General features: G+C 43.3%; 1 protein-coding gene across 1 annotated transcript in view; it reads left to right on the plus strand.

Moving 5' to 3' along the window:
* Positions 1-16869, plus strand: part of LOC126163042 (sodium-coupled monocarboxylate transporter 1-like) — a 141696-nt gene that overhangs the window by 116179 nt on the left and 8648 nt on the right. Inside the window, exons 13-14 of the mRNA XM_049919925.1 lie at positions 1480-1700; positions 13052-13250. Of these exons, the coding sequence (XP_049775882.1) occupies positions 1480-1700; positions 13052-13250 (420 nt within the window). The remainder of the gene's footprint in view (positions 1-1479; positions 1701-13051; positions 13251-16869) is intronic.

The raw sequence follows: 16869 nt of genomic DNA on the forward strand, positions 1-16869 counted from the left end.
CGTATCGCTGAGGCACGCGAGCCTCCACACTTCGACAAGGTGCATTATTCGTGGAGAGGAAACGGTCCGTTAAGCTGTAAGAAAGAAAATTTATGGCTCTGAAACTCGAATTTGTACCACATACCTTGCGAATGTAGCCTGTCGTATTTTGGAAAGACAACAAGAACTGTTTAACGACAGTTACACCCTTCTCGAACGGCTGACTAAATCAGTTGTTTGAAAAAAGAGTCGTATTTCAGAACAACGAAGAAGTACTGATGAAATAAACATTCATCCAGTACCAATTTTGATCAACGAATCCTCATCACGTGGCATAAACACAGACTGCGCGGGACCGTTCTTACCGTGGCATCAAAAATAAAATAACGAGGGATTATTTCATCAGTAGTTCTTAGTGGTTCTGAAGTATGAGTTTTCCAAATGATTTACAGTTGTGGAGCTTTAATCAGCTTTCGCCCCACCTATGATCATGAAATAAAATACTAAGATTCCTACTTCGTGATGCAGGCACCAAACTGCTGGGTCAGTGTAATCAAGGGAGGCAGTAAAGGTTAGACAGGGGGATAATTTAATTGATACCAGACAACATATTAATGCCAAGAACATACTCAGGCGACTCATACCACTTTCACACTGAAAGACAAAACAGGTTTGAGCTTTCACAACAAATGGCACTGGTTACACTTACTACTGGTCGGTAGCCTTCATATGTCCTATGTTTCTCCAGACTGATACTGAATTGATACGTCTGCCTGTATGACAGGGCAGAATGTAAGTTCGGTTTGAGAAGATTTTTATTGGGACGGAAGGGGGGGGGGGGAGCAGGGTGCGAGAGCATCACTGATACTCTCGATCAAAGCTCTCTCCCTACTCATAGATTGTCGCATATTAAGCCCTTTTTGTGGAGGGACATTTTCTTTACTTGTAACTTATTACAGTTCGGCACAGGCTTTCTGTTAGTTTTGGATTTCTGTTGAATGTTTTACTGTTTAATGGCCCCAACAAAAAGTCACTATAGTGGTGCGCAACGTATCCTGTCCACAGTTTGGTTGGTGTCCAAACTGCGAGCAGTGGAAGATTTGTTCTACTGCTAATGATGACAGCCAGGAGCGATGTGTAAAATAAAAATGTCGTGTGACTAGGGCCTCCCGTCGGGTAGACCGTTCGCCAGGTGCAACTCTTTCGATTTGACGCCACTTCGGCGACTTGCGCGTCGATGGGGATGAAATGATGATGGTAAGGACAACACAACACCCAGTCCCTGAGCGGAGAAAACCTCCGATCCAGCCGGGAATCGAACCCGGGCCCTTAGGATTTACATTCTGTCGCGCTGACCACTCAGCTGCCTGGGGCGGACAGCGTTGTATAAATATCGTGTAAAGAGAAATGGCAACATTAGTTTTGCTGCCTGCTGCACACGCAGATTTGTGGGAGGGTGTGAGTGAGCGTTTCGCTGCATGTTGTGGTGGCCGTCCTCAGGGCGCGATGCTCGGGGCGCTGACGGCGAGCGCGCTGGTCGCCTGGATCGGCGTGGGAGCGCAGGTGTCGGGCGCCAACCAGGCGGGCGACGCCACCAAGTTCACCTCGGCCGACCTCTGCCCCGTCTGCAACCTCACCGGCGACGCGGCGCTCGACTTCACCACTGCCTCCAGCATCACCACCGCCGCCAGCACGCTGTCGCCCACAGCGCCAGAAGAGCCGTGAGTGACACTGCTTGCTGACCAGCGGCAAATCCAAGCCTCGAATATAGCGGCGTGTCCGTACTGTTCCCCTATCATTTCAAAACTATTAGAGGCAGAGCGCGTCGTGATTTCTTGAAGAAGTTTAGCAACTCTCAACGCGTTTTTTTTTCTGTTCTGCCACTCTTTTAATATGTGCCTCCCCTCCCCCCCCCTCACCTCTCTCTCCCTCTCTCTCTCTCTCTCTCTCTCTCTCTCTCTCTCTCTCTCTCTCTCTCTCACTCTCTGTCTGTCTGTCTGTCTGTCTTTTCGTTCTACATGTCTAAAGGAACAGATGCTGTAAAAAACATTACAGTCTCGTACATGGACGAAGCGAAAAAAAAATAACATCGAAAACGCAGTTTCTTATTTTTTTTATTTATTTATATCATGCTCCAATACATTGCTCCATTACATATTCGCAATACTACATGTGTGTGTGTGTGTGTGTGTGTGTGTGTGTGTGTGTGTGTGTGTGTGTGTGTGGAGTGGAGTGTAATGATGATCATCATGATGACATCAGTGGTAGTAGTGGTAGTGAAGGTGGTGGTGGCGATAAGAGGAGGGAGAAGGTGACACCTGGTGCCAGCACATAGCCTACTCCTCAAGAATAGCATCAAGGCGGCCACCAAGCTTAATATCCCCATCCGACAGATGGGGCACCATCAACACTGTCACGTGCATTCACTTCATGAGACAGTGTGGAAGTATTTGGTATTTAAACCAGGACATTGGCGCAAAGTCTGATGATCAAGAACTTTACGCCATCACATTTCCTCACCTTGCCGGCCAGATACTGGCAGTGAAAGTTTTTCCAGCGCCAGGATTCGAACCTGCTGAACCTCAGGCGGAGTATCATCCCTCAAGCGTGCGTTAACGTCTTCAGCAACGAAGTCGAGTGTCGAACACGTAGTCTCATTCTCGCTATAGCAGGAATACAATGTAATGTTGCAAGCATTAGGGATGTAGGCTGTATGGAATATGGAAGTCCGGATCAGTCCGAGAAGCGTGCAGGGAGAGCCGAAGCGGTCGAGGCGTCCGCATACGGTAAGCGGGAAATCCAGGTTCGAGTCCCGTTGCGGCATAAATATTCATGTGTCACTAACAAGTAATAGGCCTATCTCTATACCTAATAAAGTTGATGTCAAAGTATCTGGGGTCAGCGAATAAATATCGTAATGCTCTCCATTCGTTGCTCACATAAAAGCCAACAAAAAGTTCCTATTCAAAGTCTGTACGGTACAGACTCGGTATGCCAATCAGGCAAAACTACCGTGAGCACTTATACAATCACCCCACTGACGCACGAGGTTGAAGATAACCATTTGGTGAAACACCATATCCTGCTGCATGAAGAAGTCCGTAACTGCTAGCAGCACATCCTTTTCCAATTTGAATCGTTGATCCTTCAAGACCTTCTTTAAGGTACTGAAGGCATGATAATTGCATGGGAAGAGACCAAGACTATAGGGCACCTGTTCGAGTGTGTCCCATTTTAGTTGGCGTTGCTTGTCCGTTATGACATTTGCAATATGGGGACTTGTGTTATCATGAAGCAGTAGCACTGCTTGTCGGAGTTTTCCCAAACGTTTCGCCTTGATTGCACGTATTCTTCACTCTCTACATACAGTTGTCCATCGGCAGCCAAGAAAAGAATAACAGCATATTGGTCCTGTTTGGAAGCATCTGATAATAATATAGCCACAGTTCACATTTCCGTATTTACCACACACACACACACACACACACACACACACACACACACACACACACACAATCTAAATATACGAATGCCACACTGTTTCCTTGTCTGCATGTCAGTGCTTTTATACCCGCATCAGAATCGCGCTAAAATGCATATACGCTGCAGCAACACCCTCAAACAGAAACATTTTGATCGCCCCTCATAGAAATCAAGGCAAATTTGTGTTCTGCCCGTGTACTAAAAAAATGGCTCTGAGCACTATGGGACTTTACATCTGTGGTCATCAGTCCCCTAGAACTTAGAACTACTTAAACCTAACTAACCTAAGGACATCTCACACATCCATGTCCGAGGCAGGATTCGAACCTGCGACCGTAGCGGTCACGCGGTGCCAGACTGAAGCGCCTAGAACCGCACGGCCACACGCCCGTGTACTGGTCAGCATTATTGCTTCATCGATTCATGGACAAAGAGTGGCAATATCATTGACGGGTGCTGTGTGCACGTCATCCTTGTCGTAACCTCACAAAATGAAGTCTAATAGTGTGACACCAGGAGAGAACACCATCCAGATTAAGGTTTTCCGTAATTTCCCTAAATAGCTCCAGGCAAATGCCGGGATGGTACCTTTGAAAGGGCACAGCTGATTTCCTTCCTCATCCTCGATGCAATCCGAGCCTGTGCTCCGTATCTAATGATCTCGATGTCGACGGGACGTTAACCCCAATATTCCTGCTCCCTTCGCAACTGCGTCCACACCACTGTTTTCGTGCAAGAAGGGGGCGATGATGATGATGATGATTATGATGATAATGATGATTATGTTTGGTTGTGGGGCGCTCAACTCCGTGATCATCAGCGCCCGTGTAAAGTCCCAAGTTTTACACAGTCCTGTTTTTTTACACACTCCAATCTAGCCACTGTCACGAATGATTATGATGATGATGACGAAACGATGAGGACCCCACAAACACCCAGTTCCCAGTCAGAGAAAAATCCCAAACCCGGACGGGAATCGAACCCGGGACCCCGTGATCCAGGGGCAGCAACGCTAACCACTAGGCCACTAGCTGCAGACACGGTGGAGCAACAGCACATGTCGTTTGCCAGGTGAAAGATTTTCTTGGAGAAACCTTCGGTAATGATCGCATCATCCCTAGTCCCATTCCAGATCCTCCGATGATGGCATTTAGTTGTGATTACACCACATACGCTGCGAGCTACTGTCAACCATGCCATGTTACGGGTGCAGCTAATTGCTGAGTCAGGAGACCATATTCAACACATGCTGTAACTTGTGACCATATATACCAGAACCGTCATTATCATGCGTTTGGTCAATCCTCCCCTTTTCCTGCACTCTCATTAAATTCTGACTGTTTACAGCACCATATTTGAACCTGGTGGTGGACAGTGCAAAACACATGTTGATGAACGTACCTACGATGTTTCAGCGTCCTGCGATGTATACAGCCAGCACTACAGTACTCGGAACACCGTCAATTTTAGACCGAGCGAGGTGGCGCAGTGGTTAGCACACTGGACTCGCATTCGGGAGGACGACGGTTCAATCCCGCGTCCGGCCATCCTGATTTAGGTTTTCCGTGATTTCCCTAGACCACTTCAGGCAAATGCGGGGATGGTTTCTTCGAAAGGGCACGGCCGATTTCCTTCCCCATCCTTCCCTAATCCGAGCTTGTGCTCCGTCTCTAATGACCTCGTTGTCGACGGGACGTTAAACACTAATCTCCTCCTCCACCGTCAATTTTTTTATAACCACCCTGTATATCGTAATTAATCTTATTTCCATGGAGTTGTCAATCTGAGGCCTCGGCCAAATTGATTTTAGTTACCAACTATGAAGTTTAGTATTAATTTAGCTCTAATGTGCTTCAACCAAAATAGTTGCATCTGCCCATGACGCATCAAAGTTAATTTAAAAAAAATGTTCTCATTTTATTACTGAGAATCTCAGGGTTGCTTTCCTGCTTGTTACTTTTACTTTGAGACAAACATAGGCACGCAGCATTTTACTTGACTATGTTAGCGCATTTCATTGCCAAGTGGCGTGTGGTTAGTGTGGTCACGCTGATGACTCGTAGCTTTTACTCTCTGCCTAAGAAACGACAGGCAGCATTTGTCATATACCTGGCTGCATCCCCGCGGGAAAGAAGCAGCCGTTTAATAGCAACAGGTACGGCGGTCACCATTTACGCCCGCAACCAAATTGTTGAGCGACTTTTCAGCATAAATTGATGTGTGTCACATAGGAGTGTAGCAGTCAAGTGTCTCACAATACAAGTTTATCAGAACCTCTCTCTCCCTTGAAATTCTGCAGAATTCGCTGTGGACATGTCATTGCATTTTATTTGTTCCGTGAGTCGAATTTTTTGTACACAACTTTTATTTCACAATCCTGTATGAGGGACAATCACAGCGGTAAGTGGACATCTTGAATACTAACCGCTTGTCTGCTCTTTCAAATAATTTATTTAATGACCGGCTTAGTAGCTAAGTCCTTAGCTGGGCACTCTCTCGCTTGTATCTCCACGCATCGCGGTCCGCTGTATTTATGGCACTTTTAATGGACTGCGACCCTCGATCTACTGATTAACCGATCATGTTCGGCCTACTGTAGTCCTTTCTGGACTCATGTATTTAAAAAATTTCTTAGGCAAGCTTGAGGAATCGTGGAGCCATGCCTTCTGCTTACCTGACGAATAGCAAATGCGTCATTTATTCATAGACAAGAAATGTTCTGTCCCATCCGTGTCGCAACATCATGATTTAATATGTCTAACCTGGTGATGTGGCGTCTAAGCTACGAAACCGGTCGTTAAATAAATTATTTACAAGAGCAGCCAAGCGGTAATTAATCAAAATTTTTATTGATCCTGAGTAATACCCACTTTTCCCATCCTAACACACACACTTGCCAACAACTATTCTAGTCAAAGTACTCCAGAGTGAAGCTCATATCTCTCCGAGAATATGCAAACTCCACGCTGAGTCGTTGATCTTCTTCTGTTCAGGCTTGCGTGGGGCAGCGCTGTCTGGCGATATTCACTGTCTTCTCGTTAGCAGGCCTGCCTCTGTATAGACGTACTACACTCCTCCTCCTCCTCCTCCTCCTCCTCCTCCTCCTCCCACTCCCACTCCACCTCATCCACTGCCTCCTCCTCTTTCTCCTATAACTACCACTACAACTACCAATAATAATAATAATAATGGCCGGCCGCGGTGGTCTAGCGGTTCTAGGCGCTCAGTCCGGAACCGCGCGACTGCTACGGTCGCAGGTTCGAATCCTGCCTCGGGCATGGATGTGTGTGATGTCCTTAGGTTAGTTAGGTTTAAGTAGTTCTAAGTTCTAGGGGACTGATGACCACAGATGTTAAGTCCCATAGTGCTCAGAGCCATTTGAACCATTTTTTGAACAATAATAATGTATATAAATAAAGATATAAATGTTCGTGTGTTCAAAATCTTAAATCTCTGAAAGTTCTTCCCCGATTTCTTTGAAATTTTGACACGACATTGCGATCGAATACGCGCGGGTTTTTATATACCTACTAGACCGGCACATGTAATACATAAACATGTATGTATCAATTATAAGGGAATCTATATAAAAATGTAAATATTTGTTTGTTCAAAATGTTAAATCTCGGAAAGTTGTTGACGAATTGCTACAAAATTATGAAACAATGCTGCGTTCTAATACGTGCGTGTTTCATATACTTATTTTTAATATATATATGTAATATATAAGATGATAAGAAAGGTTTACAAACTGACGTGGCCCATCGGCATATAATATACAGAACAATAAAAAACGTTTTCAAACTGACGTGGCACATAGAGCATACCACAAAGATCAATAAACACATGGGAATCGACGATCGAACGACACGAGGGAGTGCTATGGTTACGTGTGGAGTGGCATCGTCGAAGACTGTTTAATCTGACCTACGTTCTCCTGGACCGACTTTATGGTCGCACGTGTATCGTACTGCTGCGAGCGCTTCTGCCGAACATGCTGAATGATGTTCCCGTACTTGTTCATCGCCGCATTGGATTCCAGCACGACGGAGCCCCCGCATATTTCAGCAGACAAGTGAGGGCACATCTGCAGGCAACTTCACTCGGCTGCTGAATTGGTCGCAGCGGGCCATTCGAATGGCTAACACGATCTCCAGATCTGTCCCTACTCAATTTTTTCCTGTGGGCGTACCTGAAGGGCCTTGCGCGTGGAACACCTGTTACAACGCCGGAGGACCTATTGGGCAGGATTGCTGCGGCAGCAGGATGTCTTCAAGATACCCTAGGTCACTTTGAGATGGTACGCCATTCAGTGCAGCCTCAGTGTCTCAGTACATCTGAACAAAACTCTGAGCATCTCTTGCACTGGGCGTCCATTTGTAGCATGTGACTAAATAACTGCAGTGCCATTTCGTACTCCCGGATGGCCTTTGCGATGCCAGGTTCCTATGTCATTACCGATCCTTGCTGTATGCCCGACGTGCCGTGTCAGTTTGTAAACGTTTTTGTAATCACCGTAAGTAAACGTGTAATATAGGCAGGATGATTCACGAAGATACGCAGATATTTTAATATGCTATTCTACACGTAAAACTAAAGAAAAAAGTTCATATAAATAGAGGTCCGCAAATGTTTAGTTACGGAGATCTTGCCTGAAATTTAGCAGCTTCGCTAATATGAACCCATCGCAAAACTGTACGACGTTAAAGTAAAGCACGATTTTCATTTATTTTGTTGTTCCTGTTCTGGTGAATCTAATAAAACATGTCCCAGACGTCTATCAGCAGTAGTTTTCCAGAACATCCAGAGAAGCAAAGATTACTACACAAGTAAATTTGTTTACTTTCCAATAAGAATATAGAAACGTTAAAGTCATGTTGGCAACCGTTACCGAGTTGTTTCAGTCGTTTCCTAACCTTGAAACGAGTTAGTATTCTGTCTTGTTCAGTGAAAGAACATAATAACAGTGTATTTAAGTGAAACCACATAGTGACTGTTGTAGTTTGTAGATTATTTATGAAATAGGGATGCCTTTCATATTTACGACAGAGGAATACGCCGATGTGGTGTTTATTTATGGCAAATGTGATGGTAATGCTACGGCTGCAGTTATCCAACGTTATTCTGAATGCACGAACCGTTAGTGGAGTATTTCGAATGTTACGAGAGACAGGTTGTCTATTTAGCGTTCATAATCAGTACGAGCGCTCGATACGTGAGGACGATGATGAGGAAATTATGGATGCTGTTCAACGTAGCCCAGGTAGCTGAACACGACGTATCTCTCAACGATTAGGCATTTCAAACCTAAAATTGTGATGAGGCACAGTTTACTCGAGATGGTGTAAACAATGTACACAACGAGCACGTATGGTCTGAAGCAAATCCACATGCAACAGTGCAACGCATTTCCAGCAGCAATTTAGTATAAATGTGTGGTCTGGTATAATCAACACACGCTTTATTGGACCATTCATTTTCCCAGGACGTCTAATTGGCGGAACATACTTACAATTCCTTCAAGAAGAAATGCCCCCGCTTGCTCTAAGATGTTCCACTTGCCACGCGATTGCAAATGTGTTTTCAACATGACGGCGCGCTTCCACATTTCACCAACGCCATTACTACACATTTTCCCTAGAAATGGATCGGTCGTGCTGCTACACGTCTGTGGCCGCCCATATCGCCCGATTTAATACCAACGGATTTTTGGGGATGAATGGAAGACATAGTTTATGATGACAATGTCGATTGTGAGACATTACTTGCTCGCATTATGAATTCAATAAGAGCAACCCTGTGAAACGGAAACGAGCAACAAAATCTGCTCATACACGTGCACACATTTCTGAACATTTATTGTGAAATTGTATGTACACTGTACAACTTCCTTACGCTGAACTTTGTTTTTTTTTTCGGTTTAACATGAATTCACGTGTGCTATGGTATTAATAAAAGCTGATTATCTGACACATTCATACAGTTTCAGTTAACGTTATTACCATCATTTTTCCAAAATTATATTCTCTACAACTTCTCTTGAAAACTTTGTGCAATTGCCTGGAAATTAAAAAAAAAAACAGGGCCAAGTAGTTAATAAATCAAAAATTTTGCGAAATTACTTCTTTGCTTCTCTGGATGTTCTGGAAAACTACTGCAGATACACGTCTGGACATGTTTTATTAGATTCACCAGATCAATAACAACAAAATAAATGGAAATCGTACTTTAACCTCGTACGGTTTTCTGATGGCATCATATTAGCGAAGTTGCTAAACTTCAGTCAAAATCGTTTATTAGCCGTAGCTCCATAACCAAACATTTGCGGACCTGTGTTTAGATGAACTTTTTTCTTTAGTTTTACTTGTAGAATAACATATTAAAATATTTGCATATCTTCGTGAATCACCCTGTATATGGAAACTTATTACCAAAAATCTCGAAAATTTCTTGTCTAAATTACTTTAAATTTTTACACGATACTCTAACAGCCATTTGGATGGACATAAGCTACATATTTTTAATATATATATATATATATAGTATATAAATACTTTATATAGGTAAAATATACAATAGTGAACGTTGTTATCAAACAGGAAAGTTGTATATATGGCTTATCGGCTTATGATTAGTATACTATTACAGAATCTGAATATACAATAACAATTACAATTAAGACGGCTCGACGTCAGAGAAAGGGGAGGATGGGGGGGGGGAAAGAGTTGGACACAGAGGTGCGAGGAAATGAAGACAGAAACCGGAAAGCAGGGGACTGACACACACACACACACACAGAGAGAGAAAGAGAGAGAGAGAGAGAGAGAGAGAGAGAGAGAGAGGAGGGAGGAGGACAGAGAGGCTCTGAGCACTATGGGACTCAACTGCTGAGGTCATTAGTCCCCTAGAACTTAGAACTAGTTAAACCTAACTAACCTAAGGACATCACAAACATCCATGCCCGAGGCAGGATTCGAACCTGCGACCGTAGCGGCCTTGCGGTTCCAGACTGCAGCGCCTTTAACCGCACGGCCACTTCGGCCGGCGAGGAGGACAGAGAAATGAGGGAGAAGGTGACGGGCAGATAGAGGGGGTAGGAGCAGGAGATTGACAAATAACGGGGGATGAGGTGATGTACAGAAAACGGGGGGGGGGGGGAGGAGGAGGGGGAAGGAGATTACAACGTATATCCAACATTCCCGTACATATTAGAAATGTATGATTTTTGTCTCCTTTCTTTTCCATTTAACCAGATTGAGCCACAGCAATAAATGGCTGGGAATAGCTAGTAGTCATAGTAGTAGTAATATACTTCATTTTTGACAGGACCACCATCACCACTAGAGCTAACGTAACCCATTAAACCAAAACCTTCGCCTACATCAACAACTACAACACCATTAATACTACCATAACTCCTACAACTACCTGCACAAAATTTGTACAGCAATTTCCCTTGTATCCAGGTTAGTGCAGACCTGAGAATGCACAGATAACCATAAAATTTGGGTACTCCAAAAACGCACATTTTTACTCGGACCTGTTGTCTACTGGATTTATAAAATATGCTAGATGCCACATTTGAAAGCCCACTGTAATACTAAACGCATTGTTTGCCGAAAATTGACAATTTATTCACGAAATTAATCTTACATCATGCTTTGATTTGTTTCACCTGCTGTTAGTTCATTTTCGGGAATTTACTCTGTTATTCGTTCACTTCTTTTTTCTTCCATCGACGGTTCTCATTTTTCCTGGAGAGTCAAAATATCTGTAGCTTCACATGAACTTTGTCCTGCACACTCTGAGAATAGATCGACGCTTCTCAGGGGCGCGACGTGCGTGGTAATGGGTTCCTCGATCGCCTAGTCTTCACGTTCTTCCTCTACCAAACACAATTTGTTCACCATATGTGCACTTAGTTACTCAAATCCCCGTTCATGTGCATCACTATTCAACCAATCGCAAGTATTTTCGTCATTTACGTCTTCACGACCAGAAGATTGGACTCTGCATGAAAGTATTGGGTCGAATTATAACATAGTAGTTCAGGCTTGGATTCTTTTAATTGCTTTTTCAGTCCTCAAAGTATGTGCGGATAATCAATCAGCTGGACAATCCAAAAGCTGGATAACCTGTACATCGATAATCTGGGGCGTGGTGTATTGTTGTTTCTACTTTCAGTGTGTGAAATTTTGTTTCTCAGCTCAAAATGTACGGTATTTATTTTTCCCCCCAAAAAGCGCCTGTACCATCCGTTATTTTGAAAATATCAAAGAATATATTTCGGAATGACTTTCCACTCTGCAGCGTAATTTGCGCTGATTTGAAACTTCCAGGTAGATTAAAATTGTGTGCGGAATCCGAACTTGAACCTAGGATCTGAGGGAAATTTCTTCTGTCTAAGGCACTTCTTCGTAACATTCTTTATTCCAAGAACATTAGTCCTCCATAGTATGAGGGGGCACCCAAAAATAACGGGAACTTTTGTTGTTTTTCATATTTATTGAATTGTACATTCATAGTATTTTAGCCCTTTTCAAAGTATTGTCCATGTGCATTACTGCCCTTGTCTCTACTGAAAACTGTTCTAGAAATCCTGAGGCAGGATACTGTTCAAAGCTGGTACTATGTTTTCTTTGATGTCATCCAAATCACTGACCCACTTTCTTTTCAGAACTTGCTTCATTCGTAATCCGTGAAAATAAAGAGTCAGATGGAGCCAGATCGGATGAGTAAGGTGGATGATGCACAAGCACATGTTGTTTTCCGCCATGAACTGTCGGACCGTCAGAGCTGTGTGGGGAGCATTTTCGTGGTGGAGCAACCAGTTCCCATTTCTCTGCGTTATAGCCGTTTTCGTCACCCACTCTCTCGTAACCTTCTTAAACCATTCAGATAAAAATATTGGTTCACAGTCTGTCCTGGAGGGAAAAACTCCTTGTGGACAATTCCAATGACATATAAAAAAACAAATCAACATTGTTTTCACATTCAATCATACTTGATGCGTTTTCTTGGGTCGTGGTGACGTTTGAGTTTTCCACTGGCCCGACAGTTGCTCCTACTCTGGAGCACCTGTAGCACCAACTCTCACTGCAATTTCTTTAAGAAAATTTGGATTGTTCTGTACTTCGCTCTGCAAGTGGTGGCAAACATTCACGTGGTTTTCTCTTGGATCATCTGCGAGCAAGTGAGGCATAAATTTCGCCAACACCCATCTCATGTGCAAATCTTTGGTTAAAATTGGCTGGACCGTGCTCCATGACATTTTCGTTTCCCCAGAAATTAGGTCGATGGTTCTTCGAGGATGTTCCTCAGTTGTACGTTTTATTGTGACAATGTTTTCGTCATTCCTTCTTATCGAATGACAATTGGGGCGTGGCATGTCTTCAGCTGATATGTTAGCAGATATGAAACGGGAAAGCCATTTGTAGACCTATGATTTCCCCAAAGCGTCATCATTAAAGGCTTGTTGAAGCATCCCAATGGTCTTGGCTACAGTTTTCTCTAACAGAAAACAAAATTTCACACAGACTCTTTGCTCCTTCTTGTCGATCATGTCATTAACCACCTATGCTGTTTGCAGAGTGTTCGTGCTGTACCGGCTGTCCTACCTGTGGTACTCGGCCATCGGCTGTGTGACGACGGTGGTGGTGGGCCTGGTGGTTAGCCTGGTGTCGGGTCCGCGTGACCCCACCACTGTGGACCCGGCACTGCTGTCACCACCGGTGCGCGTCCTGCTCGACAACCTGCCCAAGAGCCTGCGCAACCGCCTCAGTCTCAGGGTGAGTAGCCTCCTCCTGAGGGCGCCAACACGGGCACACCAGGGGAGGGATTAGTCACCCTAGGAGATAGCCCCCTAATAATGCCTCTAGACCTGATAATGATCTAGTGAGAGGAAGAGACACCAAAATTTCTTCAGGTATCCCAGGTCCAGATGAGACCCCTCATTGATGAGTGAGTTCTGTGAAGCTACCAAGTTGGTGAGATGTTGATTGCTAAGTCAAACACACCACCCCAAATACAATTTCGGAAAAAAATCGGAACACAAAAAATAATTAATGTAAAGTAATGAAACTGCAGGAATACATTTGTCTAAGCAACTTATGCAACTGATTAACATTGCAACATCACTGTTTAATGTAAGTGCAAGGTAAGTCATTGCAAATGTGAAATACTGGTACATTAATAACAAAAGTAATGGCTAGAATGTTGAATTCAGGCAAGCAAACATGCATGCATTGTGTTGTACTGGTGGCAGATGTCAGTTTCTGGGCTGAAGTTCCATGCTTATTACATTGATCAGTCAATACAGGGACAGTTAATGCTGGTTGTGGATGATGCTGGGTTTGTCATCCGATGCTGTCCCTTATGTGCTCGACTGGAGATGGATCTGGTGATCGACCAGACCAAGGTAATATGCCAATATTCTGTAGAGCATGTTGAGCTACAACAGCGGTATGTAGGAGAGCGTTATCCTGTTGGAAAACATCCACTAGAATGCTGTTCATGAATGGCAGCACAACATGTCGAATCACCAGATTGCTGTACAAATTTGCAGTCAGGATGCATGGGATAACCACGAGAGTGCTCCTGTTGTGAGGCCAAATTGCACCCCAGACCGTAACTCCAAGTGTAGGTCCAGTGTGTCTAGGTCACAGACAGGTTAGTTGCAGGCCATCAACTGGCCTCCTTCTAAACAACACACAGCCATCGCTGACACCGAGGTAGAACTAGCTTTCATCGGAGAACACAACAGATTTCCACCCTGCCCTACAATGAGCTCTCTCTTCACGTCACTGAAGTCGCAAATGGCGATAGTTTTGGGTCACTGGAATGCACATTACAGGGTGCCTGGCTTGGAACTGTCCTAGAAGTAACCGATTTCTAACAGTTTGTTGTGTCACTGTGACACCAACTGATGCTAAATTTGCTGCTTCCGATGCCTGAGTTAGACTGGAACATACATCGTTACAATTATGTTGAGTTTATACGACTGCTTATAATGTACTAATGATGGCTGCACTATCAGTTGAAATCTAGATCTGCAATACAATAAAAAAGGCAGATGAAATTACGACTGATGCTGACCTTTCTGTCCTGGATTGCATCATGATTGTGGGGTACAGTAATTCCTGTGGAACTGAACATGACATTGCTAGCATATTTTCATCATTGTTTGTAGGGATACTTTAATTATTTATGTATCTTTTTCGCCTACTTTATCAAGAAGTTGGTAATCAGGTATATGTTTACATATGAATGATGGCAACAAAATCTCAAATTACTGACATTTTGTAATTAGCTCATTAACTCCTGATAACCAAACGCCTGTAATAAGTAATAAAATTAGTTTTGATAAGCTGTGGATCAGTAATTGAGATTTTTAGGTATTGTGAATATGCCACATAAATGAAAATACTGAAGATACCACAAAATTTGCAGAAATTAATAATTTTGGGGGGAAGAAAAACATAATAGCTGGAAGGAATCCACCTGCTTTGATACAACACATCACGAAGATGTAGAAGAATGGGCAACATTTGGCAACTGATAACACTGCAATAAACTCCCGGGTTCACTTACATGGTAATTTGAATGAGTGGGTCCAAGTCATAGGGAGAAAAATGCCTAAGAAACTTCACAGAACCACATCCAACCAGAAGTACACTATCTGCACACTGCGCTGTTTATGCATTGTACGCCTTGCATCATTTGAAAAAAGTGCTAAATCAAGGTTCATCAGACCACACTGGACACCTCCAATCAGCTACTGTGTGGTTACTATGCTCTTTGTTCCAACAGAAATGTGCAGCTTCATCTCTTGTTATAAGCAAAGCCCTTTTGCAAGATACCCAGATCCAGATACCCATCATATGCAGTGCTCTATACAATTTTCAATTGGAAACTCATTGGAGTGGACTTGCATTCACTGACAATGACAAATTCTCTCAGATTTGATACTAATTAGCACTGATAAGGTGTAACACTCATCTCTGGTCGACATCAGTTATGATTTTTAATGTGGCCTGCCACGACTTCCTCACTTGTGCCAAATTTCTCATCTCCGAGTAGCAGGTGCAACCTATGTCTTCAGTTATTTGTTGGGTGCATTCTAATCTCTGTCTTTCCCTTTTGCCCTCAGACTTTTGAACATCTTGCAGTATTTCACATTGTCAGATGCTTTATGCTTTTTCTAGCTTGAAAAATCCCGTGAGCATATCTAAATTTCTCATCAGTCTTACTGCCACTATCAGTTGCAATGTCAAAACATGATAATTCCTTCATGCCATTATGTCATATCTCCACATCAACGTGTCTTACTGCACTGATTTCACACATCTGACTGGCACACATGTATTAGTCCACTGTCAGGACTTAGCTCAGCAGTGGAGGGTAGCACAGAAGCATGATGCCAGCTCCACATCGTTGCAGCACTCCCAGTCAACCAGTGTGCTCTTTTAAGGAGGCAAATTACATTTTGTCTGGTGATGTTAAGTTAGGATGGAGACACTTGGTCAAGAGGCAACCAGAGTGAATACTGTTTGTGGAAAAATCTTAATCATGAGTATCTGACTAGGAAGGGCAGGAAAAATGGTGCCTTAAGTTTTTGAGCACCAGACTGAGTGCCGCTGCCCTGGGCTGAATCCCGCATGGAGCAGTGGAAGGTATGTGAGCAAGCTGTACAGCCTCCTCACTTGTTGTCTCTAACTTCTCTCTTTCCTTTCTTCATCAAAAACAGCAAACATGGCACTTCTCTGTAATCATAGCTAATACTTACATAAAATGGTAATAATTAATGCAAGGCACTCAAATCACAAGTATCAATACTGACCATTGAATTGAAAAAACAAAACCATTCCAATACAGACAGGTGAATACCAAACTGAAATCTCAGCCAGCAATGTCACATATTTATATTTCACCTTACATTTATCATGAACCCCCACAAACATCCAGTAAGTGACTGGAAAAGTGTAGATTTCTCCTGCTACTAAAATAGCTAATAAACATTATGTACAAAATTATAGACCAGTATCATTAAAATGTTCTGTTGTACATTTGTAAATCATACTTCAAACTCTGCTTTAATTATGTACCAGGTACCCAGAGAGAGAAAACTTCTCTCAAAAAATGAGCACACAATTTGAAAGTATAACTTTTCTAAAAGCAGTTTATGCTATTCACTCATGAAACCTCACATACTAAGGATGTAGAAAAACTGGCCAGGTACAAGTAGGACTCATACAGTGTGGGTTCTGTAGTAACTTGATCATGTATGTAGATAGGTCATCCATTTTGGGAATCTAGGGTCTCATTGATTTTTTCCTGTTATTGGCAGTGATAATGGCGAGATTCCAAGACTTGCAAGAATGTTTTAAATTCATGTTTGAAGTAGGATAA

Source organism: Schistocerca cancellata, chromosome 2, assembly GCF_023864275.1.
Source record: "Schistocerca cancellata isolate TAMUIC-IGC-003103 chromosome 2, iqSchCanc2.1, whole genome shotgun sequence".
NCBI lineage: Eukaryota > Metazoa > Arthropoda > Insecta > Orthoptera > Acrididae > Schistocerca > Schistocerca cancellata.